This window comes from Phyllostomus hastatus, unplaced genomic scaffold (genome assembly GCF_019186645.2).
Source record: "Phyllostomus hastatus isolate PE091 unplaced genomic scaffold, TTU_PhHast_1.1 phas_contig_150, whole genome shotgun sequence".
Classification (NCBI taxonomy): Eukaryota; Metazoa; Chordata; class Mammalia; order Chiroptera; family Phyllostomidae; genus Phyllostomus; species Phyllostomus hastatus.
The window spans coordinates 20179042-20206554 of record NW_025333611.1 but is presented as its reverse complement, the minus strand read 5'-3'; the positions used below and the strand labels follow the sequence as shown (position 1 = coordinate 20206554).

General features: G+C 56.6%; 1 protein-coding gene across 2 annotated transcripts; it reads right to left on the bottom strand.

The window, feature by feature from the left end:
- Positions 1–137: 137 nt before the first annotated feature.
- Positions 138–27513, bottom strand: CSF1R (colony stimulating factor 1 receptor). Of its 2 annotated transcripts, none has more exons than XM_045830259.1 (21): positions 27271–27513; positions 24135–24395; positions 23432–23716; positions 21404–21540; positions 20550–20709; positions 18996–19182; positions 16236–16351; positions 15963–16083; positions 15689–15879; positions 13697–13812; positions 7889–8015; positions 7658–7762; positions 7055–7165; positions 6303–6453; positions 4190–4293; positions 3996–4090; positions 2972–3094; positions 2778–2889; positions 2093–2192; positions 1151–1259; positions 138–1051 (listed from the first exon to the last, which is right to left on the bottom strand). In XM_045830259.1, the coding sequence occupies exons 1-21, from the start codon at positions 27317–27319 to the stop codon at positions 890–892; spliced, it is 2922 nt and encodes a 973-aa protein (XP_045686215.1). In that variant the 5' UTR covers positions 27320–27513; the 3' UTR covers positions 138–889. The 2 variants fall into 2 exon arrangements, with proteins under 2 accessions (XP_045686215.1, XP_045686216.1); XM_045830260.1 differs by having other exon boundaries at positions 4190–4275; positions 27271–27512.

Genomic DNA, 27513 nt, shown 5'->3' with positions numbered 1-27513 from the left:
CAATGCCGTGTTCACTGTGTGGGGCAGTGTGGTTGAGCTCCGTAGTGCTGAGCTGGTCACTCGATGTGAAGGAGGGGTGGCAGAAAGCCCCAGGCAGTCCACAGGCCTTCGTGAGACGCAAAGAACCAGAGACCAGCTGTGTTAATGCTGTTAGTTTAATGCTGACAGGGACAACCCGCAGCGTGACTGTTAGTTGTGATGAGTCAGCTTGGGGAAGTGCGTGCTGTTTGCTTGGTGTGGCCAGCCACACGGGTAGAATGCCCAGACTTTTAGCTGCTCATTATAGCAATGCCAGGTCCAGGGTGGGATGGGGCTGTGGAGGAAAAACCAGAGGGCAGGGAGCAGGAGGTACAAGTAGATGCTTACAGAGGAGGCACCCTGCTCCAAAGGTCTCGGCCTAGTGCCACGTCTGAGCACCTGTCTGTTCTTGCTGCTCCATTTGGTTTGGGGGGGGGGGGCTCCCTCTACTCTCAGGCCCAGGAGTGTTGTTTTCTTAATGTTGGGACAGCTCCTGGGGACTTCCCAGGTGTGAAACCAGTCCATTGACACTGGGAGAGGCAGGGAGCAGGGGAGGGTTCCTGGAAATGGGAACAAGGTTAAGAGGCTGTGCCTCAGGTTGTCTAAGTTGGTGTAGCGAATGTATAGCCACAGCATTGAGAATAGTGGGCGGGGAGGGGCTCAGCCCCAGCCCCTTTATGGCAGTGATGGCCCAGGTCCTGGAAGTGGGGTCCTCCAGGATCTCTCGTGGGTCCCACATCCTGGGTTTCAGAGCTGGGCCGGGCTGTTGAGTGAAAAGACGAGGGCAGAGTCCGTGTTCTCCCTGTGGGGCCCCACGCACAGAGGAGGTGACACTCAGAGGGGGCACGGGCAGTGCTGCCCTGCCGGCACCTCAGCAGAACTGGTAGTTGTTAGGCTGCAGCAAGGGCTGGGCCATGTCCCCCTGCTCACAGCAGGCTGGCGGCTCACTAGAGCTCTCCTGCTCACTGCTGCTGCCACTGCCGCTGTCGCCGCCGGTGCTGTCGCCACTGCCGCTGGAGAGGTTAGTATAGTCCTGAAGGAAAGAGAGGCCAGGGGATGGTCAGTGCTGATTGGTCAGGACCAGCCCAGCCTGCCATAGGCACCCCCCTGCCGGAGGCCTGGACACGCTCACCTGCGCCCTGTCGTCCTCTTGGGCCTGTTCCTGAAGGAGGAGGCAGATCTGCTGGAACGTGGGTCTGTGGGTGGGCTCCAGGGACCAGCATGCCTGCATGATGCTGTATCTGGGGTGGGACAGAGGTCGCCTGTGGGTCTGGGGGTCATTTCGAGTGCCTATCCCCAACGGAGTCCTGCCCAGCAGAGGTCCCGAAACCTAGTCAAGGTGAGCTCAGCACAAGACTTGGCTGAGCCCTTGGCGTGTGTTATCTCGCTTCATCTTCCCGGTAGCCCTTGGAGAAAGGTGTTCTCATCACACCCACTGACGGCAGTGGGAGAAACTCAGAGATGCTGTCTTGCTCAAGCTCCTAAAACAACAGGGGGTACTCTTGCTCCCTGCAGGCAGGTTTGAGGGGTGGCCTGAGTGAGCAACGGACCGGCTGCAGCAAGAGGCTAGAGTGGGGAGCGGGCTGCAGGGGCTGGAGAGCCAGCTGGGCAGCCCAGGCAGTGAGACCGGGGCGGGGCCGGGGGGGCGCGGCATAGGGGAGGCTGTGTTGAGAGAGGGGCTGGAGAAAGGCAGTGGGTGACGTGGTGGCCTGCTGGCCTGAGGAAAGACGGGAAGACAGGGGTCCGTGAGCAGCTCGCTCGTGGCAGGCTGGCTGCAGTGATCACCGGGACAGGAGAAACAGGAGGCACCTCCTTGAGGTCACAACAGGCTGAGTTAAAGATCTGTCATCCAAGTTAGGGCTTGCCCAGTTAAGAGCCCTTTTCTCCGAGAACATCGCCTGTGCTGCCTGCTAAACTGGAGGTAACCGTGAACTCTGTAAAGGGGGCTTGTATTTAGGCCAGGGTGGGGAGATGGAGCCCAGCCCTGGAACACCGTGGGCAGGGAAAGATGGTCACATGCCTTTCCGTCCCCTTAAACCAAAGTCAGGGTGCCCTCCCTCCCTGGGGCCCTTACATGTTCTTTGGAGCAAATGCAGGCTGGGCCATTTGATATCCATCCTTGACCAGTTTGTAGAACTTGTTGTTCACCAGGATGCCAGGGTAGGGGTTCAGCCCTGCAAAGGCGGAGGTGATAGCACGCTCAGTGCTCCCTTCCCCATCCCCACCCCACGCACATCCTGGCAAGGTTGGGGTTCCACAATAGAACAGCAGCTCCTCTTAGTAAGTGCTATGCACTGGGCCCTGCAGGTGGTAAGGTTCTAGGAAGTGGAGAGCCATTCCCCAGCCTCCTCATGCCACACAATGCTAGCCCAGGCTTTGGAATAAGAGGTTCTTAGAGGAGTGCACTGAAGGTCTTAGCCCAAGTCCCTGCACCCAGCACACCAGAGGTTGGAGCCGTATCTTCAAGGATACACGTGTTTCGGACGAGGGGAAACAGCATTCTAGGGAGTAGCAACTGCACAAGCAGATGAGGGCACAGCTGAGGGAATGCCTGTTGGGGGCAGTCTCTGCCCTGCCTATGCTGGAGCTGTGCCACTTGGTTTAAGACATTCTGCATATCCCTCCATTCTCGCCAGCCCTTGCTCTGCCCTGGGCACCAAACATCCATGACTTAGCATCCTCCCTGAGTTATAAGACACCGCAGGAAACCAAACACAAGTCAGCCCCCAGGCTGAGCCTGCACCAGGCCAGCTGCTCACCAAGTGAGAAGATCTCCCAGAGGAGGATGCCGTAGGACCAGACGTCACTCTGAACTGTGTAGACGCAGTCGAAGATGCTCTCTGGAGCCATCCACTTCACCGGCAGGCGGGCCTGGCAGAGTAGACCCCAGTCACCTTGGTCTCCAGCTCTCCACCCTCGTCCCCAGCCTGCTCCATGCCCTCCCAGCACTCACATTGCCCTTGACGATGTAATTGGAGTCATTCATGATGTCTCTGGCCAGCCCAAAGTCCCCAATCTTGGCCACACGGCCGCTGGTCAGCAGCACATTCCGGGCTGCCACGTCTCGGTGAATGCACTGAGGGGAAGTGGGTCAGGGTTAGTCCCAGCCCCTCCCTACCTGAGCCCAATGTTCAAAAGCAGCAGCCAGGGCCCCAGAAGGCCTCAGAGGTCCTTCGTGAGGGAGTGGGCATCAGTTCTTTTGAACCTGACTCCTGTCCCTGCCTCCTCAGGGCCCAGGGGCTGAAAAATTGAAAGTGGTCAGACAATGCAATGTCTAGAAACCACCCTCCCTCTGGCCCTTCAGCCCCAGCAGCAGCTGGCTTAGAGCAGGTGCTCTGCTCGGGCCCAGAAGCGGGGAGTCCTGACTCAGTGAGCGTCTCGGGCCCACAGTCAGCTTCTAATGACAGCTGCCCTAGCAGGGCCCTACGGTGCCAGGCCCTTCCCTAAGCATCTGCACACATTCTAACCCTGTTTTGCCCACAACCCTGTGATGGTGCCCACTTTTATCAACACAGAGACTATGACTCAGAGAATTTCAAAAGTGCTCAAAGTCACGCAGCAAGTGGCAGAGACAGCAATCAAACCGGACCCCTAAGTTGCGTGCCAAGGAGGACGGTCACCAATCCTGTTCCCGGGCACCTCTTCCTGGGCGAGTGTATCATACCCATCATCTCACCGCTAAAGGAGATCCCATCATCATCCCCACGAGACCTTGCACTTCACACCATTGATGCAACTTGTCTTGTTCACACAGCCTGCTGCACCCCGGGGCCTCCTGGCGGGACTCATGCCACTTTCTCCCACCCCCTCCTAAAGCTCTTTGAGGCTGCAGCCCATTCGCTTTCTGGCACTCTTGGCTCTACTTTCACCCCCTCCTGCTCCCTTTCCTCCCCTTCATCCTTCCTCCAGCTTCATGGGGGTTCAGCAGACCACTACTCTTCAAGGTGACTACATGGGGGACCTGGTTCCCGACTCACATTCTTAGAAGTGAGGAAGGCCATGCCCTGGGCCACCTGGCTCGAGAAGTGAAGCAGGTCCTGCAGCTCCAGCGGCCACTCATCCTTGTCCGCATCTGGTGTGGGGAGAGGCATCAGGGCAGCCCGCCATACCCTGCCCTGCCCTGCCCTTCCCAGCCCCCAGCAGCCCCTCTCCACTCCCCCTGCCTCCTCACCTTGCTCAGAGGAGTCACTTGAAGAAGTGGAGACAGGCCTCATCTCCACGTAGGTGTCCACTCCCTGGCTGGAGAAGCCACTGTCCCTATGTAAGAGAGAGGCCCTAGGGCCAGTCAGTCCCCATCACCACTGCCCAGCTCAGGCCTTGGCCTCCAGCCACTCAGCAGGGAAGGGAGGGAACTTGGAGTCAACTTGAACCTCTTGACAAGAAACCCCCTGCCATCTTCAGTCTAAGTGACCGTTAATCTCTGGCCAACCAGCCAGGGAGCTGATAACCTGTTCTCTTTGGGCAGCTCTGCCTGCTAGAAAGTTCTTCACGCTCTGTAACACCAGCCTGCCCCCAGGATTTTCCTCCTGGTCCATGCTCTGCCCTCGAGGGCTGCAGAGAAGTAAGTGGGCCCCCTGTTCCCCATAACAGCCCTGCAGAGGTCTGAGCACATTCTAGGGCCCCTTCTTCCAGCCCTCTCTTGTCTAGACAGTGGCTCTTCTGGCTTCACATTAACACCATCTGGGGAGCTTTAAACACACCGCATGCCTAGACCACTTCAGAAACTCAAGGGGCAGAACTCAGTCATGCGACGTTTCATTCTCTGCCGGCAGCCAATTCCAGTGTGCGGCCAGAGGGCAGACCCACTGGTCTAGAGAAGTGCTTCTGAATTCACATCCACATGCATAGGCTCACCTGGGGAATCTCATGTGCATCGGTTGTGCTTCAGTAGGTCTGGGTGGGCCTGAGGCTGTGTGTGTATTTCTAACAGCTCTCTTGTGATGCGTGTTGGGCCATGCTTTGGGTGGCAGGCAGGTTTGAGAAGTGCTGCTTTAGAATGAACAGCCACTACTGCTTCTGATACTCCAACCACATGAGCTCTGGGCCACGCACCCACCTGCCCCCTCTGCAATACAGATGTGCACCTTGACAATGTCCATACTCACGTGTTCCCAAAGAGAGAACCTAGTGTTTCATTTATGGGCTGACCACGGCAAAACCATCCCCTCCCTTGGTCTAGGAACTGTATTCCTATTAATATAGCCTGGGATCACATTGGCAGGATTGGTTCACATGCCATTTTCTCTTTAAATCACCCCACTCCATGGATCCTTTCCCCACCTGCAGATTTGAGTATGGGAGCTAGAAGCTAATACTTGACTTTGGTTCTCCAAATTGATTTGATCTGGCCTGAGGTTTCAGCCTGCAGAGGCCCGATGTCAGAGGCGAGTCAGAATTAGAAGAGGAAGTAGGTGGATCCTGCCAGCCCCCATATTCCAGAACACTGGATGGAAAGACACAGCCTCCTTCCCCTCCTGCCTCCCCGGGCTTAGCAGCTGACAGTGGCTAGAACAAGGAACCCTTCTTTTTCTGATTCTGTTCCAGCACCCGGTAGCCTGGCCCCAGGACTGAGACTTCCAGAGGAGCACTGGACCAGGAGTCAAAAGAGCAGTGTGTAGCCCCGGCTCTGCCCCTAGCTCATGTGTGACATGAAACTGGCCACTTCCTCTCTCTGGTTCCCCATGCGGCTCTGTCCATCTGCTTCCGCGTGGCTTCCAGGAATCCCAGCGTTACAGAACAAAAGGGAAGGAAGGACCATGAAGGTTCATCCCCTGGTGGCTCACCTGGTAAACTGAGACCCAGCAGGGACCTGGCTGTCATGCTGTTTTTCCCCCTTTCACCTAATAGCCCACAGACCACCCCCACTTCTTCCTGGCGATGTGCAGACCTGACACTGGCTACTCCGAAATGCAGCAGGTCCGCAGCCGCCCCCGGCAGCACATGCTGCGGGGGAAACAGGGCGATGACCCCCAACAGCTGCCCGCCCCTGTCTAGGGCCCCGAACAGTCTTGGTTGATCTTTTATATACATTAAAGTGAGGACTTCATGACCATCTGTCTCCACCAGACTACGAGCTGCCCGTCTTTGCCTCAATATTTCCAGGACATAGCAGATGTTCAGATACTCGTTGAATGAGGAGAATGATTAGAAAAACTGAGCCGCATGTCCCCCCACAGCGCAGGTGGGGATGGGAGGGCCACAACCCCGAACTAGCTTTGGGGACAGACCTGGGGCCCCGCCTCCCAGGTGCAGCCTCCTCCCTGTTCTTGGCACAGAAATGCTACCTGTGGGTGTATTTCTTCTCCAGGTGGATGTTCTTGTAGCCGGGATCCTGGCCTGGACTCAGGCTGGGCCCCAGCATGGCCTCGGCCTTCTTCCGCAGAAAGTTGAGCAGGTCACCATAGCAACAGTACTCAGTGATGACCAGGACAGGACCTAGAGAGCCAAGAGAGTGGGGGGAGTGTACCTCTTAACCCACTCCCCATGTGAACAAGAATGTGGAGTAGGGGCCATGGGGCACCCTGTTGGGACCTAAGAACCCCATCTGTCTAAAGCAGAGGAATCTGCGCCCCACAGGCCCCCACAAAAAAAACTGACTAAAGGATTCTTTCCCCAAAGGAAATCTATGTCAGCTTCATACAGACCAAAGGTCCAAGTTCCTATAGAAAAGGGTGGGTGGACTTGCAGTCCCAACAGGCCCTAGGGCACCCTGTGGACAACATGGTGAGTGCCCAAGTGTCTTGGGTGGAGACCTCACTCCAGACCCACAGGATCAGATGCCTGGAGCAGTCTGCCCTGGTAGGTCCCTCTCCAGGTGACTGACTGACTCCCACTGGTGTCTGAGAGCCACTGCTCAGAGCCCCAGAACTGTCTGCACCCACAAGCAGTTTGACCAGTCCAGGTGTCTGGAATTGAAGGGACCTGAGACAGGTCCTACCTTCATGTGGAGGAGGTTGGGAAGTGGAAGTGTCCAGCGCTCCAGACACCTGAGAGGCCCCAAGGCCACGTGCCCCCATGCCCGCCAGTGCGCCCTTACCTCCATGGGTGCAGGCTCCCAGAAGGTTGACTATGTTCTCGTGCTGGCCCAGATGACTCATGATCTTCAGCTCCGACATGAGGGCCTCCTTCTCATCGGCGTGAGCTGTGGCTGAGGGAGGGACCGCAGGCCCCACAGATGGGGAGAGAGCAGGAGGACATGGAAAGCCACACACACAGATAAGGGACACCCGGGGAGCAGCAGAGGTACCCAAAGCAATCAGGGACGGAAAGAGGAAGAAGAAAAAATGCAGATACACAGAGGGGAGGTAGGCAGAGAGAGAGAGGAGAGATGGCCAGTCACTGAGCTGGTCTCAGGTGGCAGGAAGCCAAGCTGTGGCCAGGCTGTGGCCAGGCTGTGGCCCAGGGTGGCCTTTGTGTACCCCAGCTCAGCCAGAAGCCCCTCCTCACCGAGGAGCTAGGGGGAGCTGGCAGCTCACAAAGGGATCAGGCGTCCACACCACCAATCCCAGGCTCTGTCCCCCAGGCTCCGACAGGCCAAAAATGGGGGTGATGCCTCTTGTGACAACAGGGCAGGTCCTCCCTAGCAGGCACCACGCCCACCAACTCCCCCAAATTCCCCAGGCCCCCTCCTCTCACTTACACTTCAGCATCTTCACAGCCACCTTCAGGACAGCATCTTCCTTGCCCAGACCAAAGGCCGTGGCCTCTACCACCTTCCCAAAGGCGCCAGCTCCGAGGGTCTTACCTGCCGAACACAGAGGCTCCTTTGGTCCCTGGGCACCAAAGGGCCCTTTCTCTAAGGGCCACTGGGTCCCTGCAGCCCATGCTGCCCTGTGATGGGAGGACCTGGTGGGCTGAGACCCCATCTTACCGAACTGCAGGTTGTTTCGGGGGAACTCCCACTGCTCGTTGTAGGGCAGCTGGGTGGGATCAATGAACGTGTAATTGTTGCCCTCGTAGCTCTCAATGATCTTCCAGCGCACCTGATACTTGGGCTTCTGCAGAGGCAGAGGGAGGAAGCATGTGGCAGCCAGGCCTGGCAGGGTCTTGGGTCTCGGTCTGGCCCCCGAGGGCAGGGGAAGTGGACAGTCTCATGGCCCTCAGCAGGGGGAGGTGGCCGTGTCTCCTTATGCCCATGGTGTCAAGAGTCCAGCCCCTTCCTGGCTTGGCCTCAGCATGTGACCATCCCTTCTGCAAACCTCAGGTGCCCTGCCTGTGTATTCAAAGACTTGGACGGGGCCACCTGCAAGGGCCCGGCCGGCCCTGGCAGTTTGGGTAATTCCATCTGTCCTCTGATCCAAATATTGTCTGTTTTTCTTTTCCACTGCAGTGAGACACACATAACGTGAGGTTTATCGTCTCAGCCACTCTGAGTGTGCAGTGGGTAGTGTTGAGTACATTCGCATTCTTGTGCAACCAACATCCAGAGCCTTCGACTTGCAAACTGAAACTCCATGCTCTTGAAACAGCTGGCCGTTCCCACTTCCCCCCAAACCCCTGGCCACCACCCCACTTGCCTCATGAATCCAGCTACTCGTACAAGTTGGGCCCTGCAGTATGAGTGCTTTCGTGACTGGCTTATTTCACTTAGCATACGGTTGTCAAGGTTCGTCCATATTGTAGCATGGGACAGAATTTCCTTCCTTTTTGAAGCTAAATGATATTCCCTTCCAAACACTTCTCTGAGCACCTCTCTGCACCAGGCATGGTTCACACAGACTTGAACAAGACAAAGTCCCGGCCCCATGGGGTCTGCATGCCAAAGGCTAAGAGCGGCATTTCTCTCAAATAAGTAAATAGACTTATGGGTAATGGGATAGAGTGATGGCTACCACTGAAGGGAAGTCGGGGAAGGCCCCGAGAAGCTGCGAAGGCGTATGTGACCATGGGAAGGAGCGCTTTGCAAGCTCAGTGAACAGAGATGTGCAGGCCTGGTGGGGGACGGAGTTGGTCAGGGCGGGTCCTGGCAGGTTTGAGTGACTGCGAGGTGGGCGTGGTTTGAGGGGAGCCTCGGAGGTTCCAGAGTCAGGAAGGTCTTGTGGGCGGTGAGAAGAGGCTCTGCCCACCAGGCAGTGAGTGTCTGGAGCACCTGCATTCTTTCCCCAGCTTTACGTGCTCTTACCAACCACCAGCTGGGACAGAGCTGTTTCTGGGGACAAGGAGCGGTAGCCTCTCTCTCCTGCCCAGGACGACAGCTGCTGGGGGCGGGGGGTAAGGGGGTGGAGGGATTGGGGGGTGGAGGGGTTCTGGGGAGGCGGTAGGAGGCATCCTGCCAGGGGCTGCCCGTGAGAAGTGCTGATGGAAGATGCATTGGGGGAACGTAAAAGTTGGGCGGGTGGGGGCGGTGGAGGACACCAAGGCCTTGGGTCAGCAGTCCAACTCTCTTTCCTGTCAGTGACCTTGGGGACCAGCTGACCTGTGCTTTGCAGCTGGGCTCCTTCGTGGGCACCCAGCTCGGGGGGAACGGCAGGGTGTAGGAGTGGGAGTTGGGGAGGAGGGTGGCCTGTGGCTGGGAGTCCCGCTGGGTTAAGAGACAGGACTCCAGATAGCCATGGGGAAGAACTTCCAACAGGTGGTAGTTTGGGGGAAAAGAGTACATTTAGGGGTAGGGGAGAGCTTCTGCATTTTGCTTGGTCCGGGAGACTACAGGTGAGCTGCAACACCCCAGGTCGGGGCTGGGGAGGGAAGTCTGACATGGGACAGAGAATGACCTTTTTCCTTCCTTCCTTCCTTCCTTCCTTCCTTCCTTCCTTCCTTCCTTCCTTCCTTCCTTCCTTTCTTCCCTCTCTCTTTCTCTCTTTCTTCCTCCCTCCTTCCCTCCCTTCCTACCTCTCAGAAAAAGAGACATCAGTTTGTTGATCCACTTATTTATGCATTCACTGGTTGGTTTTTTGAATGTGCCCTCACTAGGGATCAAACCTACAACCCTGGCATACCAGGTCAACACACTAACCAACTGAGCTACTCGGTCAGGGCAAGGAGGGACTTTCTGAGTCTCAGAGGATTCCAGCCCTGAATACAGTGCCTTTCCAGCCCAAAAGACAGAGACGGAGCCAGGAGGGGATTCTTTGGCCCCCACCCCCCAGGCCACTTCCATCTCCAGGAGCTCCTGTGGCCGAGGCCTGTTTGTCTCCTCACCACTTCTCCTTCCTCTGTTTCCCGCAGTGAGCCTGAGTCAGACCCCTGCGCCCCCGCTCGCCGCCTCCCCGGCAGACAGGGGACACTGGAGAAAGGGACTGGGCGGGTGGAAGGAGGAAGAGGTTATTGGGCTGGAATCTCAGGCCTCTGGGTGCCAGACTCTATACCTGAAGCAGAAGGCCGCTGTCTCCAGCTTGCCGCAGGCACCTTTGCGCCTCCAGCTCAGCCCCTACACCACCCAGCCTCTGCCTTCCCTGGAAAGGGCTCCCCTATCCTCCCCCGGGGCTTCAACCCAGAGGCCTCTCCTCTGAAGGAGAACCCTTACAGGAAGGCCATTCCCCCAGTGATGCTGGTGGTGATTATAAGGACAGCAGCAAGCACTTCTCCGCACTTCCTGTGTCTGGGATGCTGGGCTGCACGCTCATGGTGCGTCATCTCATGAAGTCCTCACCACAGGCCCAGGACCTGTGCCCTCCCCACGCTCTACCCCAACTTCCCCTTGTCAACCAAGGTGGGCGGGAAACATCAAAGTCCATGCGGCCCTCCGACTGGGCCTGCCGGGCTCTGGGAGGGTGGATGTCCCCTGTCTCAGGGAGGCAGAGGCCTCAACATCCCCACAGGTGCCTCCAGGACCCTACTGTCCATCCCCACTTGGTCCCCAGTCCCCACAGCTCAGTTCTGACTCCCAGAATCCTGGCCTCTCCAGTGGCCCCGCCATCCCCTGCCTCATCCTTTCCTCCTGGTGCCCCTCCTCCTTCCTGCCTGCTGATTCCGGCCATTTCTCTTCCCCCTCAGCCCCCTGCCACCCTGTGGTCTCTGGGGCAAGAAAGTCAATGACTCAGCCTGAGGCAAAAGCAACCCTTCCCTCAGATGGGGCCACCTTCAACCCAGGCCTAGGCTGTGGGGACTGGCCAGGCTCAGTCTCCAGGGGAGGGGCGAGTCTCAGAGCGCCAGGGGGGCAGGAGAATTGGACTACAGGCCCCGAGACAGGGGCATGACCATCTTGACCCTTCAAGGTCTTGTCCTGTGGGATACCCTCCTTCTCTTGGCCTCGATAGGACTCAGGGGGCAGTTGGATTTCCTGGCTGGGAAAGGAGTGGACTGGGGCTGGAAGCACATGTTCTGAAAATGGTCCCGTGGAAAGAGGGTAAGGGGTCCCTAGACCACAGCTGGCCGAGGGGGCGGCAGCCTGAGGCAGAGCGGGCTAGAGGGGGAACCGGGCACTTCTCTGGAACCTCTGCAGGCTGTCCTGGGCCCAGGAGGCCACTCTGTGGGGCGCTGGGCGGCAGCTCTGAACTCCATATAAGGAAGAACTTAGTGAGTCAGAGCTGCTCCGAGGAGGAGCGGGTGGCCCCAAGAGCGATGAGGTCCTGTCGCTGGAGGTGGGTGAAGGGCCCAACACCACTTTGGGCGTGTAGGCGAGGAGACGCCCCACCTCAGACACCCCTCCGCTCCCACGGTGCACGAGCTAACCTGGGCTCCCAGTCAGCTTCCCCGGGACGAGGGCGTGCAGCCTCCCTCTGAGCGTGTCTGTGCCCAGCTCCCTGTGGAGCCCTCCGCCTGCCTTATGTCGCCATTCCTTAAGGCGGCCTGGCGGGGCAGCTGCCATGATTACCCCATCTGACAGACGGAGGAAACGGGGGCCTAGAGACACCAGTTTTCCCAGAGTCCCGTAGCTGGGGGCGGGCGGAACGAGGCTCGGACCCGGATCCACCTAACTCACAACCCTTGGCTCTTAAACCAGACCATCAGTAGGCTCATGGACCGTCGGAGAAAGAAGGCTATTTGAGGCCACGAGTCCCATGGTACAAGTGGGGAAACTGAGGCCCAGAGAGGGCAGTGAGTCAGTGAGGGCAAATGGCAAAAGTGTCAGGGATGGACCCAGATCCCCAAAGTCTTGACTTGGGGCCCTGGTCCCTTGGGGGCTCTACTCCAGGAGGGGTGCCGGCATGAGCATAAAGAGCCAGACCCCTGGGGTCCTGGGTGCCCCCACGTCCCATCCACCCGTCCTATCACTTCAAGTCCTCTTCTCACATTAAAACCCCCCAGGGAGGTGTGGGGAAGACACTGTTCACCCCTAAATCACATCCCTACCCTGTTCGAGCCCACTGACAGCCCTGAGCCTGCAGGCCGGGGTCCAACCCCTCAGGTCCCCAACCCGCCCCCATCTGCCTCCTCTCCTAGGTGCCGCTACTTCCAGAACTCACCGCGGTCCTCCCCCACCCTTTACACACACCACCCTCTCCCCCAGAGACCCCTTCCCGAGTCTGGTCTCTCCTGGCTGCGTCCTCCAAGGGCCATCCCACCGTGCCAAGCCACCTCCTCCAAGCAGCCTCCCTTCCCTACCAGCGGAAGAGATCCCTCCGCTGCTGGCCCCCACAGCCCTCTGGCCTGGCTCCGCCAACACCTGATTGCACTGGGCACCACTTTTGTGTAGGGGGACACCTGGGCCCGAGGCAGAGGCCGCAGATCTGGTGTGGGGGGGTGCCCAGAACCCTTGGGCAGGTTCTCCAACCTTCCTGAGCCTCAGTTTCCTTATCGTAAAGTGCTGACTGCTGTAGTCCCTGCCTCGGGTTGTTGTGAGGATAAAATAAGGTGATTCAATGTTTCGCATTGTGGCTAAATCCTCGGCTTTTTAAAAAACCAGCCTCTGCACTGACCCGCTGTAGACCAAGGCAACTGTCTCAACCTTTCAGAACTGCAGCTTCCAACTCTGTAAAACGGGGTTAGTGATACTCTACGTGTCGTGGCTGAAGAGGGCATTGAGTGAGAGGATGCAGGCAACACAATTTATAAAAAATGCCCTGGCCCTGGCTGGCGTAGCTCAGTGGATTGAGCTCGGGCTGCGAACCAAAGTGTCGCAGGTTCGATTCCCAGTCAAGGTACATGCCTGGGTTGCAGGCCATGACCCCCAGCAACTGCACATTGATGTTTCTCTCTCTCTCTCTCTCCCTCCCGTCCCTCTCTGAAAATAAATACATAAATTTCTAAAAAAAAAAAGCCCCTAAAACAGTTATTACAGATTGTGCACTCATAGTGACAGGCAGCTCAATACTGTCAACGTGTAATAAATGGTGGCTTTGAGCAATAATATTAAATAACAAAGGGGTTGATGACGGTCAGGCCTTCCTCCTCCACTAGAATGCCCACTGCCCAAGGGTGAGATGCAGGCCTGGCTGGTGCTGTCCTCTCCGTGCACCTGTGAGCTCTTGGCTGGGACAGGACCCCATGCTTCTGCCCTCCCAGAACCCGCTCCTCTCCCTAGAGCTTCTTTCACCCTCGCCTTTCTGGTCGGTTGATTATCAACCGTGTCCTGCGCTGGACAGTGAACCCTGTGAGGGCAGAGCCTCAGACGCTCTGAGTTTCGGCCCCCCCAGGACCTAGCCCACACTGGCATACTGTAGGCACCCACTAAAGAGCCATTGGCTGAATGACTGGCTGACAAAATGCTGGGGGTGGAAGGGGCAACCGCGTGGCCTGGCGGTGCTGTTGCCAGGGTCCAGCGCCATGGGCCCGGCTGTCCCACCCTGCCCAGGCTCACCTGCTTGTACTTGTACAGAAGCAGCAAGAGCAGCAGCAGCAGCGAGGCCATGAGGGATATGCAGGCCACCAGCACAGGTGTGAAGAAGGGCTCATCAGGGAGCTGTTTGGAGAATCCTGGAAGGGGGGTTGCAGAGGAGTGAGTGGGAGACCGGCCTCTGGGACCTGGCCCCCACTGAGAATTGGCCAGTGTGAACACAGCCGGCGCCCAGCAAATGCTTTGAGTGAAGTGTCCTCACACCCGGAAGCCCCCAGAGCCTCAGGGAGCCTTCCGCAGACCCTCCCCCAGGCAGGAGCAGGGAGGGCAGACCCTTCAGCCCTGCTCAGATGCAGCTGCAAGCCCTGCCTGAGTCACAGCCTTTTGGGGAGCCCCACAGGGCACATAACGCCACCCTGCAGGGCAGGGAGCCCTCTGCAGCAACCTGGCCTGCTGCCCAGCCTCGCCTTGGCCACGCCGGCTGTGACCAGCTCACCACCTACACCATGGGGCAGCTCTAATGGAAGAGTCTTCTACACATTAGATGGGAACCTGCTTCCCTGGCTGTTGCCTGCGGTTTCTGTGGGTGCCCTTTGGAACCACGGGCCCTTCCGAGGGGCCGAAAGCCAGGCTCATGGCCCTAGGTCTCCTCCTCCCAGGTCACTTACCCTAGTTCTCTGCACGCATTTTGAAAGACAATTTACATCACCTTGCCCAGATCAACAGCGTGGGTCTGAGGCCAAATCTCACCTCTGCTATTTAGGAGGTGTGTGACATTGAACTTGTGACTTCTCCCTAAGCTTAAGGCTCATCATCTCCGAAGTTAAAGGAAAATAGTACTAGCCTCCTAAGGAGGTACCAGTTCATTGAGACCATGGCCGGCACAGCGAGGCTGACAACAGCCCCAGCCACTGCCCGTGCGGTGGGGCCCTGGCAGCAGCCGCTCCAGGGCCAGCAGCTGGGGCACCTGAGGGGGCACCTCTGAGCCAGGCAGAGGCTCCTGCTCTGTCCTCTCTGGGCCCAGGGAGCCTTGCTAGGCCTGGCATACAGGGGCGCTAAGACCTGCTTGTGGGGAGTCTGAGGGCGCTGTGGGCCTCCACACAGAATCAGAGAGCACAGAATCGAAGAGCTACCCACGTAGAGCTTTTGTGTGGCGCAGAGAAAGGCACCCTTTCCTCTCCACAGATGCAGCCTGTGCCAGTGCCCAGGGCTGGACAGTGGTCCCCGAATGGATGGGACAACGTCTCTGGCAGGAGGGGGCTCAGGGAGGGGGGAAGAAGGCTGCCAAGGCTGGCCCTGGGGTAGGGTCTCGGGACCGCGTGCACTTGCTGTTGCCTGCCCCTCGCCAGACTCTAAGCTCCAGGGAGGCAGCTCCCCTGCATCGAGGGGGTGCCTGGGACACAGCAGGTGCCAAACATATACCGTATTTTGCCATGCATAATGCGTACCCACTTTTTTGGCCTAAACTTTCAGGACAAAACATTTTCATGTAATTTTTAAATTTATTTATTTATTTATATTGAGATACTTGGGTTTTTGTACTATAAAGGAATTTTAGCATTTATTTTTTAACATATTTGGTATACTTTTAATGCATAAGCATAAATGAAAGAATTAAAAACATTGATATAGATACAGAATTAGTACTACCCATGTATAATGCACATCCTTATTTTTCCCTCAAAAATTTGGGGAAAAGTGCACATTATACACGGCAAAATGCGGTACTTGTGAATTAATGCATGAGTTCAAGTGCAGGGTAGGAGCAGAGGGGCCAGTGAGGCTACGCTCCCAGCTGCTCTCTCTCTGGAGATGCCCAGGTCCCCTCCACTCTCATCTGCTGTCTCTGGTTCTGAGGGTTCCAGACTCCCCCATCTGGCTGCTCCGGGAGACCTTTGCTCTGGAGGAGCCTGGAGTGGGACCTACGGAGGTGGGACTCGGTTCAGCTGGGACAAGCTCCATGGTGGAACTCTGGGCGCCCCCCATCCCGGCCTGGAGGGGAGGACAGAGGCTCACCCACGGAGATGGGCTGGAAGGTGGAGGAGCTGTTCCCCGCGCTGTTGAAGGCCCTGCACTCGTACGTCCTGTTGTGTTCCAAGGTGTCCATGGCCCACAGGCTCTGGACAGTCACCCTGTGGAAGGGCTGCCGGCTCAGGACCTTGGGGTGTGGGTCTTCAGAGACCAGCAGCACTTGGGCCTCATCACATCTAGAAAGAGCAGAATGTGCTTCAGAGTTTCAGGGTGCCCAGCCCCTCATTCCCGGAGAAGAAGGGGACAGGAGGCCACTCACCTGTCAGTATGGCCCCTGCACTGTACCCACGTCACGTTGGGCTGGGGGTACCCAGAGGCCTCACAGAGCACGGCTTCAGAGCCATTGACGATGTTCCATGTGATCCTCACCTCTGGGGGGTCTGAGGAGGAAAGGGGGAGCGGCAGAGGGAGGGATCAGCCCTGAGGCCCAAGTGCCCTCGCCTGACCGCCTCGCCCTGAGCTTCCCCTCCCCCACCCTCTCCCAGCCTGTCTCTCCAGGACTCCACGTCCACAACCCCCCTCCATCACTCACATCGAAGGGTGAGCTCGAAGGTCAGGTTATTCTCGCTTCCGGCGTTTCTGGCCGTTAGGGAGTAGAGGCCGGCCTCCGAGGGCTTCAGGCGAGGCAGGGAGAGCGTGGAGGTGTACCTGCACGGGAAGGGCAGGACGTCTGTGGTGAGCCCGGACTCGGTCCCCACCGGAACAGCGGGCCCAGGCAGCCGCCCCAACAGGCTTTTTTCTTTGTTTTTAGTAAAGTGTCCAAGGCACAAAGGCCTTGATGGAGCCAGGAACCCAGGCAGGTTGCCAATGAGACATGGGAAAATCACCAACCCAATTTCCCTAACTGGCTCTCTTGTCTGTAGAGCAGTTTTGTCCTGAGGTTTAGTGGAGGCGAGGTTGGTAAAGTGCGGACCCTGGGAGGCACATCGCAGGCCCCACTGCATGTAGCTGCTTCCACCACCATCGCTGGGCTAAGCCAATGCTGGCACCCAGGTCAGCTGCCATCCCTATAGTGCCAACCTCACCCGGAGGGTCTACGAGAGGAATGAGAAGCAGGATGTGGCCATGGGGCTACAGAGACCAGGGCTCGAGTCCTGGTGCTGCCAGTGCTCAGCTGTGCGACCTTAAACAAAGGCTGAACCTCTCTGATTCTTCTCTTCCTTCTCTGCGAGGGCGACACTGGTGGAAACTAATTCACGGACTTGGCCTGAGGATTAAAGAGCTATGTATTCAGAGTGCTTGACACAGTAGCACTCAATTTAATGGTGCCCTTTGTTACAGAAGTGGCTGGATGCAAACGCAAGCAAGTTACCCTCAGGCGATCTCAGATCACTGTTTATTCTTTTCTTACTCTCTATTTGAAAATTTATCCATAAAGCGCATGTATTGTTTAGGTAGTGAAAACGTTTTTAAAAAATAAATGCTAGCCGCCCTGGCAGGCGCATCTCGCTTGTTTGGAGCATCAGCCCCTGAACCGAAAGGCTGCCCGTTCGATTCCTGATCCGGGCACAGGCCTGGGTTGCAGGTCAGGTCCCTGGTTGGAGTGCATACAAGAGGCAACCGATCGATATTTCTGTCTAGCATCGACGTTTCTCTCCCTCCCTTCCCCTCTCTCTGAAATCAATAAGCATGTCCTTGGATGAGGATAAGAAAGCAATAATAGCACATTACCAGCCCTTCTTTGGAAGAGGTCTGCAGCCAGCACGGGCCTGAAACACACAGTGTTCGGAGGGTGGTCTCCGTCACACCTTTGGCATGCAGAACCTCTCGTCCCCTCTCCACGTATCAGTTGTTGTAACAACTAACATTTACCTCTTGAACTGAAAGAATTCAGCTTCTGGGGATGACTCCGAGTCACCGTGATGAGCACGCCCATCACATGAGCTAAGTTTGGTGGCGGTGTGGTGCGCAGGCATGGGTGCCTCGAGATGACTGGCCCTGGGTGACTGTGTTTAGGGGGCTCTCCCTGGTTCCTTTCTGCAGTGTCCCTGTTGCTTATGGACCCCCAAAATCTGTCCATAAATCCCCTCTCAGGAGCCTGTAGGATCCAGGTCCAGAACTTGTGCTTTAGGTGAGAGGAAGCTAGGAGTGCTGGCCAGAAAGGACAATGGAACTGGGAGTGGGAAGATGAGGACAAGGGAATGCCTTGCAGATCATGACTGACAAGCAAGAGTCCAGGGGCCGGGGAGGTCTGGGCTTCGGGAGCTAGAAAGAGAACCCCAGCGAGCTGGAGATCAGGAAGGTGTCTGAGGGAGTGACCTGGCCCAGGGCTAACAGACAGGTTTGCCCCCACAAGCCAGTTACGAAGGGGACACTGTCTGGAGACTGTGCTGAGGAGGACTCTGAGGCTGCACCTCGACTCTGCAGAACGCAGTTCAAGGATATCGGTCATGGTGGAGGGCATGGAGCAGGGGGTGTTACACACACACACACACACACACACACACACACGCACGCACGGACACCATGCACTTGTTCTTGATCTAACTGCAGGCTGTCCTGAAAACAGATCAGGGTAGAGCAACTATTGTTCTAACCCCTTTGTTGTTAAAGAGTATCTGAGTTCCCCATGGGGGGGGACCCCCTTGTTTAGAAAGCTACCTGGTTGGACCACTTTGGATGGGAAAATAAAACCCTGAGGACACAGTCCACAAGTAAGAAGACAGAAAAAACAGATTCCTAAAATGCTGTGCATGCGGGAAAAGAGGATTCTGAGAGAAGATGTCCTCAGATGGCATTTTATGAGAAGAGTTTGAGCCTGGTGAAGAGTGACTGGTGAGAAATTCTCCAGGCTGGGTGACCACAGGCCGTCAAAGAATTTTTAGATGTATCTGTAATTGGGTGGTGTGAATTCCCTCCATCCCACCCCCAAACCCGTGTGAGTGGCAGACACCCTGGGCCATCATTATTAGCAATGTGTCTAGGAGTGGAAATCACAGGCATTGTTTTCTACATTTGGATTGGACACAGAAGAGATACTGATGGATGGGAGAATGGATGATACTGAGAGTTCTTGGATAACCATGAAGATGCACACACCCAAGAAATGGTAGAATTCTTGAGGGCATTTCCCAAGGATGTGGGACCAAGGGGGATGCAAATCTAATCTAAACCTCAGACACAGATGACTGAGGTCAGGGTCCACACAGTCAGGGAAAGTGAGACCTGGAGAGGGAAAGGGACTCGCTCCAGGTCACACACCAGGTTGAGACATGACCCAAGTGTCCTGACTCCCGGCCGAAGCATCCCCATCCCGCTGTGGGGCTTGCAGGTGGGAGGTGGGAGTTGGTACCTGTATGTATCCTTGACGGTGACAAAATTGAGCTTGGGCTGGTGGTCCGAGAAGGGTCCCCCATAGGTCCAGTTCAAGCCTTGTAGGTCCGGGTAGGCCTCCACTATGACTTGGAGGTTGATCTTCTTACCCAGGGCCACCTCCTGGAGGAGGTTCTGCTCAGAGGTCAAGTTCACATAGGCACGCTCTGGAAAGCCAAACAGAGGTCTGGCATTAGTGGGATGGTGTCCTGGTTTGTTTGTTCCTTTGGTCACCTACCCATTGATCCGGTCATTCAGCTGGACCCTCCTGCGTGCCTGCAATGTGCCAGGACCACCGTCCCCGACCCTAGCCAGTGCTTGGCCTCTGACACCTCTTTTCCCACCACCCGCCACAGGAGCCAGGGCTCCAAACTCTTCTCCTCACTGAGTCCCTGGGAGAACCTGGGAAAATTCCTATCCTCCTTGAGGCCTTTGCCTCCTTATTTGCATAATTAAGAGGTTGAATATATCTGTGGTTATAACCTTTTGAAAAAATATTTAGTAGTAAAAAAAAGTCTGTTTTTTCTTTCGTCCATTCCCCCATCCGCTTCTCCTTCTTTTGATAATAGCTCAGTCAGTGTGGCTTCCACATCCAGGGCTAAAGTGGGCATGTGACTCAGGCCAACCAATCAGAGTAATGCATCCCATTTGGACCAGTGATTGGTTTGGGGTAGGCATGTGAGTCCATGAGCCCTAACATTTATTTCCATGACTTTCTGTTGGGAATCTGGGAAAAGAGAAGACCTTATTCCACTGGGGTTATCATGCCTGGTACTGCTAGGGGTTCCACAAAAAAATGTATAGCTGAGAGTTGTGAAAGAACAGATTCTTGTTCACATGACCTGAACACCTAGATCCAACTGTACCTGAAGCTCACATCCATGGGCTTTTTAGCAATAAGGCTAATAAAATACTCTTTTGATTAGGCTAGTTCATGTTAGTTTCTTTTACCTATACCTGAAAGAGTCATAACTAGTTTCTTCTCATTAAATCTTACATAAATTAAAATCAAGCTACTCTGGGGGTCTGAGGAGGAAAGAAAGCAGAAGAAGGAGGGAGTACCAGAAGCCCTGAGTACTCTCAGCACTCCCAGAACACCCCATACCTCACCCATGATTGCACTAGGTGAGCATTGTCTGTTCACATGTTTACATTTCATGAGTGTCCAAGGAAGGAAGGAAGGAAGGAGGGAAGGAAGGAAGAGGGAAAGGAAGGAAGGAAGGAAGGAAGGGAAGAAGGAAGGAAGGAGTAAAGTCCAGTAAGGAGCTGCTAGATATTGATCCCCAAACAGAACAAAACAATGCTTAACAGAAATGTGGCAATACACTGTAAGAGCTCCAGGAGGGAGAGTGGGGCTCTGGGAAGGCTCCCCCAGACTTGGCTCCCTAGCCAGGCCTAGGATAAGGGGATTCTAGCAGAGGTATTTTTAACAGTGTCTTCTTCTCTGCCATCAGCTCCCTCCATCTCAGTCCCCTTATGTACCTCCCTCACCCCAGGATCCCAGCCAACCTTCCCCCACCATCCTGATGCTCACCTACCACCAGGAAGACCATGGAGGTGGAGCTGATGCCCTGGCTGTTGATGGCCATGCAGGAGTAGTTGCCAGCATCCTGGAAGCCTACTTGAGTGAAGTTGAGGGTCAGGACTTTGTGGTAGCGGTCATCATGGAAGTCACTGCGTACAGGGATTTCGAGCTGCAGCCAGAAGAAATGAAAATGGTATATATACCAAGGTTGTTTAGGGATTACAAAGATCTGGGTTCAAATCCTCATCCTTTATTGATTATTATCTTCTTTTCCTTGGGCAAAGGTCTGGTCTCTGGGCCTCAGTTTCTCCACCTGTAAAACTGGACTAACACTGGCCCCCTGCTCCTAGGGCTGCAGTGAAGAGTAAATGAGATGCTGCGTGCAAAGGGCTGTGCCTGGCACACAGTAGGCACGGTGGGAGGGCACGGGGCTCTCAGAAGTAGCCTAATTTCCTCCTGGGAGTACTCCCCCTTTCTCCCTCTCTCCCAAAGAAGTCTTTCTGAAACAGCACTTACATATATCTCTGGGCTTCAAAGGAGGCCTATGAACCCCTTGCTAAGTCAGAAGTGAGCTGACAGCTGGTGCTTGTCTATAGGCTTGGGCAAAGGTCATGGGTCAAGGGGGTAGAGTACCACCTTCCCTACCTGCCCCCATAAGCTTCATTGGCATGAGCCTAAACCCTGGTTTTTGAGCAGCTACTGACTGCCAGTGAGCCCCTGAGTGAGTCCACTTTCCTCTCTGGACCTGGACCGTGCCCTCGGCCCAGAGAGCCTGCTACAGTGGGGCTAGGGGCTCCACCTGCAGGGTCTGATGTAGTGGGAAGATGGGCAGATGTCACCCTGCTGTCTCCCCGGCGACTGACCTTGGTGTTTCCTCTTTGGAGGATGAGTTCAAAGTTGACCTCAACATTGCTGGCTGAGCACACAATCTGGGCAGCCTCTCCTCGAATCCGCACTAGCTCTGAAGGCTCCAGCGTCACAGATGGGGGCCCTAGGATAACTGAGGCCAGGAGAAGGGACCCATGAACACCCAGGCCAGAGCTATTGCTCTGCTCCCTGCCATGGGCCAGGGCCCCCCACCGCATTCCCATCCCAGATCCTGGGAGACACCCTTGATGCTTCGATCCCAGGGGAGTAAGTCTTGTCTCCTAAATAAACCTTGAAAAATCAACTCCCCGCCATCACGCCCCCTCCCCACAGTCTCACTGCCACTCTCTGCTCTGGACCCCTGCAACAGCCCCCTGGAAGGCCTCCCTGCTCCCTCTCTGATCCCTCTAAACCCGGACTCCTCACAGCAGCCAAAGTGAGTTCGCTTAAGAAGGGAGATTGGGTCCTGGCTAGTGTGGCTCAGTGGACTGAGTGCCGGCCTGAGAACCAAAGGGTCGCTGGTTCGATTCCCACTCAGGGCACATGCCTGGGTTGCAGGCCAGGTCCCCAGTAGTAGGTGCTCAAGAATCAACCACACATTGATGTTTCTCTCCCTCTCTTTCTCCTTCCCTTCCCCTCTCTGGAAATAAATAAATTAAATATTTAAAACTTTTTTAAAAAGGGGAAATTAGATCATGCCTTTCTCCTGTGCCAATACCCAGTGGCTTCCCGTCACTTTCTCAGAATAAAAGTCGAAGTCTTCCCCACATCCCCAGACCCTGACCACCCGACCCCCACCACCTCACACCCATTGCACTGCGGCCACTTTGGCCCTCCTGTCATGCGCTCACACCTCCCTCCTGGGACGCTCCGTCTCCCACACTTTGAATGAGTACCTGCTCTCTCCCTTCAGATCCTTAGCTCGAACATTCCTCAGAGAAGACTTCTGTGACCAGTTAGCCTCACTGCCTCCCCCCACCCCCACCCCGCAGAGCACACACATCCAGCTTTCTCTGGCGGGGTTTCTTGTTTATCCCACCTGGTCCCCAGCCACTAGCCCAGTGCCTGACATGTGGCAGGCACTGAATTAGTATCTGTGTCTGTTGCTGTTGTTGAAAGATGAACTAATCCAGTTTCCCAAGGTCCAGAGACACTAAAGGACACATCCAAGGTCGCTGAAAGTGTCATGACAGAGCCAGGGTCCAGGACAGCCCAGGCTTTGTAAGATGAAGTTTAGCAAAGGTTCCCTAATGCCTCCCTTTACCCACCAGGGGGGTCCTCTGACTTCCTGGGCACATTCTGTGGCCACGAGCCCAGGGACCTGATTGCCGTCTCAAGCCCAGGTGCTGAGCCTGGGGCCTCCTTATTCACATCAGTCCTTCCAGACCCTGGAATCCCATCTACACGCCCAGCAGGGGCAAGAGGGGAAAGGAGTGAGCTGCACCACCTCTGCCCCCAGCCTGTCCCCCCAGCTCAAGCTGTGCCGCTTGCCCAGCACCACCTCCCTGCCACGTGGCTCACCACCCCACCTTCACGGGCCCCGGGCCCAACACCAGGCCATCACCGAGTGGGAAACCCACGTCTGAGGGTGTGGGAGAGCTTCGGGCCCTCCTTCCGTTCCTAGAACATCGGAGCCTCCTCCCACCTGTTTCCTCTGCTGAAGTATATCTCTGAGGGCCACCTCCCTCTCATCACGCACATTTCCTCTCAAATAGTGTCCCCCCACACTTTATTCCGTCACCTCAAGTAATGGTTTTCCTAGCACGTTTCATGATCTGAGCTGACTCTGCCCATTCAGTGATTACTTCAACGTGGTCTGTCTCCCTCCCTGACATACCTTGCTTGTCTTGTCCCAGTCGATGCCCCATAGGTGACGGGAGTACGATTGGAAGGAAGAAATCAAAGGAGGGGACATGTATTACCTCCTTTCAGGGTAAGCGGACCCAGCCGGCGCTAGCTTGGCTGCCAGCTCTCCCCCCCTGCCCTCCACACCTGTCCTGCCCCACCTTGCCTCACACACGCACCTTTCTGCACGTTAAGACGGATGCCGAGTGATGTCACAGTCGTGCTGCCTACTTGAACGCGGCATTGGTAATCCTGACTCTCAACGTACTTGGCCTTGTGGATCGTGAAGCCACGCCGGGGTGAGAAGGAGTACTTGGTTTTGTTCAAGAGAGGCCGTTTACGCAGTCGCTGCAGCGAGACAGCCGGCTCCAGCGCAGGGTCGGTGAGCAGGCAGGGCAGCACGGCGTCCTGGCCCTCTAACACCGTCACTTCCTTGGCCAGCAGGTTCCAGGGCCGGGCAGGATCTGAGGTCCAGGGGGATACAGGGTTAAAACTGCCCGCCCTCTCCCAGGCCAAGTGGTCTCTGGACATTGGTGACAGGAAGGCTCAGAGATGTGGATCATTTGCCTGAGGTCACACGATACCAGGGAAGCTCAGCTGATGCTTCAGAGTGGGGGCTTCGGAGCCAAGCCCAGCCCTACTGCTTGATGCTGTGGGATCTTGAGCAAATTACTCAACCCCTCTGAGCCTCTGAAAAATGCGTGTAAGTATGGAACCAACCTCACGGGGTCCTTGCAAGGGCTGCATTATTTTGGAAGCACTGCCATAGGTCCTTGTTCACGGCAGCCACCCCAGAAATGCGGGGCTGCTTTTTTATGATTGGGACTGTTAAGGCCCAGCCCTCTTGCCCATTCCTCTTGAGAGTGGGCCCAGAGTCCTCACCTTTGACGTAGAGGTGGATGCTGGCGCTGCCCCCTAGGGGGTCTCCGGGCTCAGTGCAGCTATAGGTCCCTGTGTTTCTGAAAGTGGCGTTTCTCGTGATCAGGATGCTGCCAGAGACATCGGGCTCCAGAGTCCAGAAGGGGAAGGAGGTGGGGCCGTCCCATTCCACGCTGTCATTGCTCACGCATCGCAGGGCCACCGTCGTGCCTGGCGTCACAACCAGCTCATTGACATTGGGTTCTATCACCGGGATCCCTTGAGCTGGTGGAGAGAAGACAGCAGACAGAAGTGAGGCCCAAGGTGACGCTCCCTGGGCGATTCCCTGCCTCTGAGATGGGTGTTCCCCTGGCACGGGTGGTACTGGTGCTCGGGGTCCACTGTGACTTGCAAGATGACCTTGAACAAGTCCCTGCCCCTCTCTGGGCATTTGCTCAGCCCCCGCCCCAAATCTGCTCGGGGATGGACTGATGTCTCCGGCCTCTCTTGGTCTTTCTCCCAGCCGCTGCCCCCCAAGGGTTCCCAGGTGTGACTGCATCCTTCTCCCCAGGAGTAGATTTCTTCTGCCTCCTGAAGTGGGCTGCAGACTTGGCGCCAAATCAGGGTGTGGCTCAAAGCAGGGGCTCAAACACAGAAAGGAGGAGACAGATGAATGAGGTTCACGGCCAAGTCCTCTCACTTAGTCCATATGGGGATGGAGAAGAGGAGTCGGATCTTGGCCCAGCAGGATTAAAAAGGTTCTAATTCTTCTGTCGTGCCCACTCCCACCACTGGTCTGCAGCACAGTGGAATGGGTCAGAGGCTCTGTGCCTCAGTTTCCCCACCTATAAAACGGGGACAATAATTGTACCCATTTATGGGGATGTCAGGAGGTTTAAATGCATGGGGAGCCTTTCGAATGTCACCTGTCACCAAATAAACACTACGAGTGAGCCATTACACATATTATCTAGTCCACCCCCACGTCCCAGCGCCGCCACGTTTACGGGACTGCTGATCTCTTTTAAGGAACATTTTCTTGAAGGAGAAAAGAGAACTTAAAACCCGTATCGGGCCCTCCGGGAAGAAGGCCCGTTGCCTCTGCAGGGTCAGCATTTCTCCGGGGCCTAAAATAGGGGCACAGGAGGGAAGTGAGAGCCGATGCGAGGCCTTGGAGGGGCCGCCGGGCACGCTGGCCGGGCGGGCGGAAACACATTGCCGGCGCGCGGCCTGGCCCCCAGTTTCCTCCCCGCCTGCGGCCCTTCTCCCTGGGATGCTCTCACTTCTGCTTTCTGGCCCTCCTAGCCACTGTCCCCTCTCTGGGGGAGAGACTCAGGAGAGGCAATGCCACCTGCTGGGCATCAGAACGCCCCAGGCTTTGGGGCCGGCTCTGCCGCTGACCCCCTGGCAAGGGCAACCCCTTGGCTCCGAGAGTGGGACCGTGGATGTCCAGCCCTGAGGATGTCAGGGCTTCTCCACCATCCTGCACACAAGCCCCTTACATGGCTCTGTCCACCTCTGCCCCCGCCTTTGACCCTCGACTCAGAAAGATGTTCCCTGTCAAATGACTTCGGGAAGGTTTGTTATGGTTTGGTTTTGTGCCCACCAGAGGTGTGTGGCCCCTCTGCCTGAGTTTATGATCAACAGAAAGGACCGGGTGAACTGGTGGGTGTTGCCAAGGCATAGCTCTCCTGTGCCCTGTGACCACCAGGGAAGGGCAACAGCGTTCCTGGCAGCTCTCTGCCCCAGTCCAGCGGCAGCGACGCAGGCCCTGGGCCTGGGCTGTGGGGTTGTACCATGTGACTCTGAAACCTGGTTTGTCTTACAGGCCAGGTAGGTGCCGTCAGCTCTCCAACCTGGGGGGATTCTTGGCTCCAGCAAGAGCCCCTGCCCTGGGCCAGGCTCCCATTGCTGCATTTCTGACCTTTGTAGGTCAGAGCCTGTGGCTACAACACCTGTGATCTCGGATTCTGTGTTCCCCTTCCACACCCATCTGGTCCCACAGGCATCTCTCCCACCCCCTCCCCTGCCCAGTCCCTCCAGTCCATGCAGTGGCCTCCTGGAAATGTGGTCACAGAGAGGCATCTGTGCTGTGTTGTCCGGCCTGGATGTCCCAGATATTCGCGCAGAACAAAGCCGATACCCTCAACTTCCACCCCCCATTTCCCTCCTGCAGCTTGGCTGGCAGGAAGGGCAGGCCCGCTCAGGCCTGGTCCTCCCCCGGGCTGGAGGCTGGGGCATGGTGGACACGGACTGAGGCCCCCTTCTGCACCCGTCCAGGTTTCACCCTCTCATCTCAGCTCCCGATTCTCCCCGTACCCCAAACCTCCCTTCTGCCCACTTACCCGACAGACCCCTTCGTCACCAGCTCCCGGGATCTCCCTCCAGCTTGGCTCCTCTCCCCTGGGACACACACAGGGCACACCGAGGCCCGGGACACAACCCCTCCTCAGCCCTGGGTCTTAGCAAGCTTCTCCTCCTCTCGGGTGCTACGACCCCATCCCCCAGCTCCCGTACAGCAGCCCCCCACATCCCCACTCACTCACTTCTTATCACTCCTTCTGACCCTTTACCCAAGCCTCCCAAGGAAGGACTGCTGCCCCTTTGGGCCTTTCCAACTCAGGCCCTGCCTACAGTCTGTGAGCCGCAGGCTGGCAGAGCTGGCAGAGCCCCCAGGGGCTCTCTCGTGTTGGTCTGGACCAGCGGCCCTGGCCTCTCTCAGGAGCTTGTTAGAAATGCAGAGTCGCAGGTCGCACCTGAAACCTACTGAGTCCGAACCTGCATTGTAACAAGAACCCCCGGTAATTTGTATGCACGGTTAAGTTTGAAAGGCTTTGCTTTCGTCCAGCCCATCACTGCCCCCAACACCTGCCATTGAACAGATGTGGACACTGAAGCCTTGAGAGCATCAGGAGCTTGTTCAGGACGCACAGTTTGTCAGCTGAGCTGGGACTGATCCACAGTCTGGCCCAGGCTGCTTCCAGCCCTTCATCACCTCTCCGAAACTAATAGCCGCACACCTGCTGTCCAGGCTGGGGAGATGGAAGCGCAGAGAGTGGGTACATCCGGTGAGGGGCTGGGGTTTGCAGAGAGTCCTGACGCAGGGGCCCTCGGTCCCACCACCCCCACCGCCACCCAGGGCCCTCGGTTCTGCTCTTACCGTGCCAAGCTGTGGCCACCAGCAAGGTCAGCAGAGGCCCCGGGCCCATGGCTTCTGTGGGGAGGCGACAGCCTGATGCAGGGCTTCGGGGAGGGCAGGCACTGGGCTCCCAGCTGCCCGCACCGTGGGGACCAGGAATGCTGGCTGGACACGCTCCTCTGCACTCCACCCGCTATTTGTCTTGTTTCCCTCTTCTTCCTCCACCTCCTCCTCCTTGGGCTGATCCCCTTCTTCCCCTTTTAG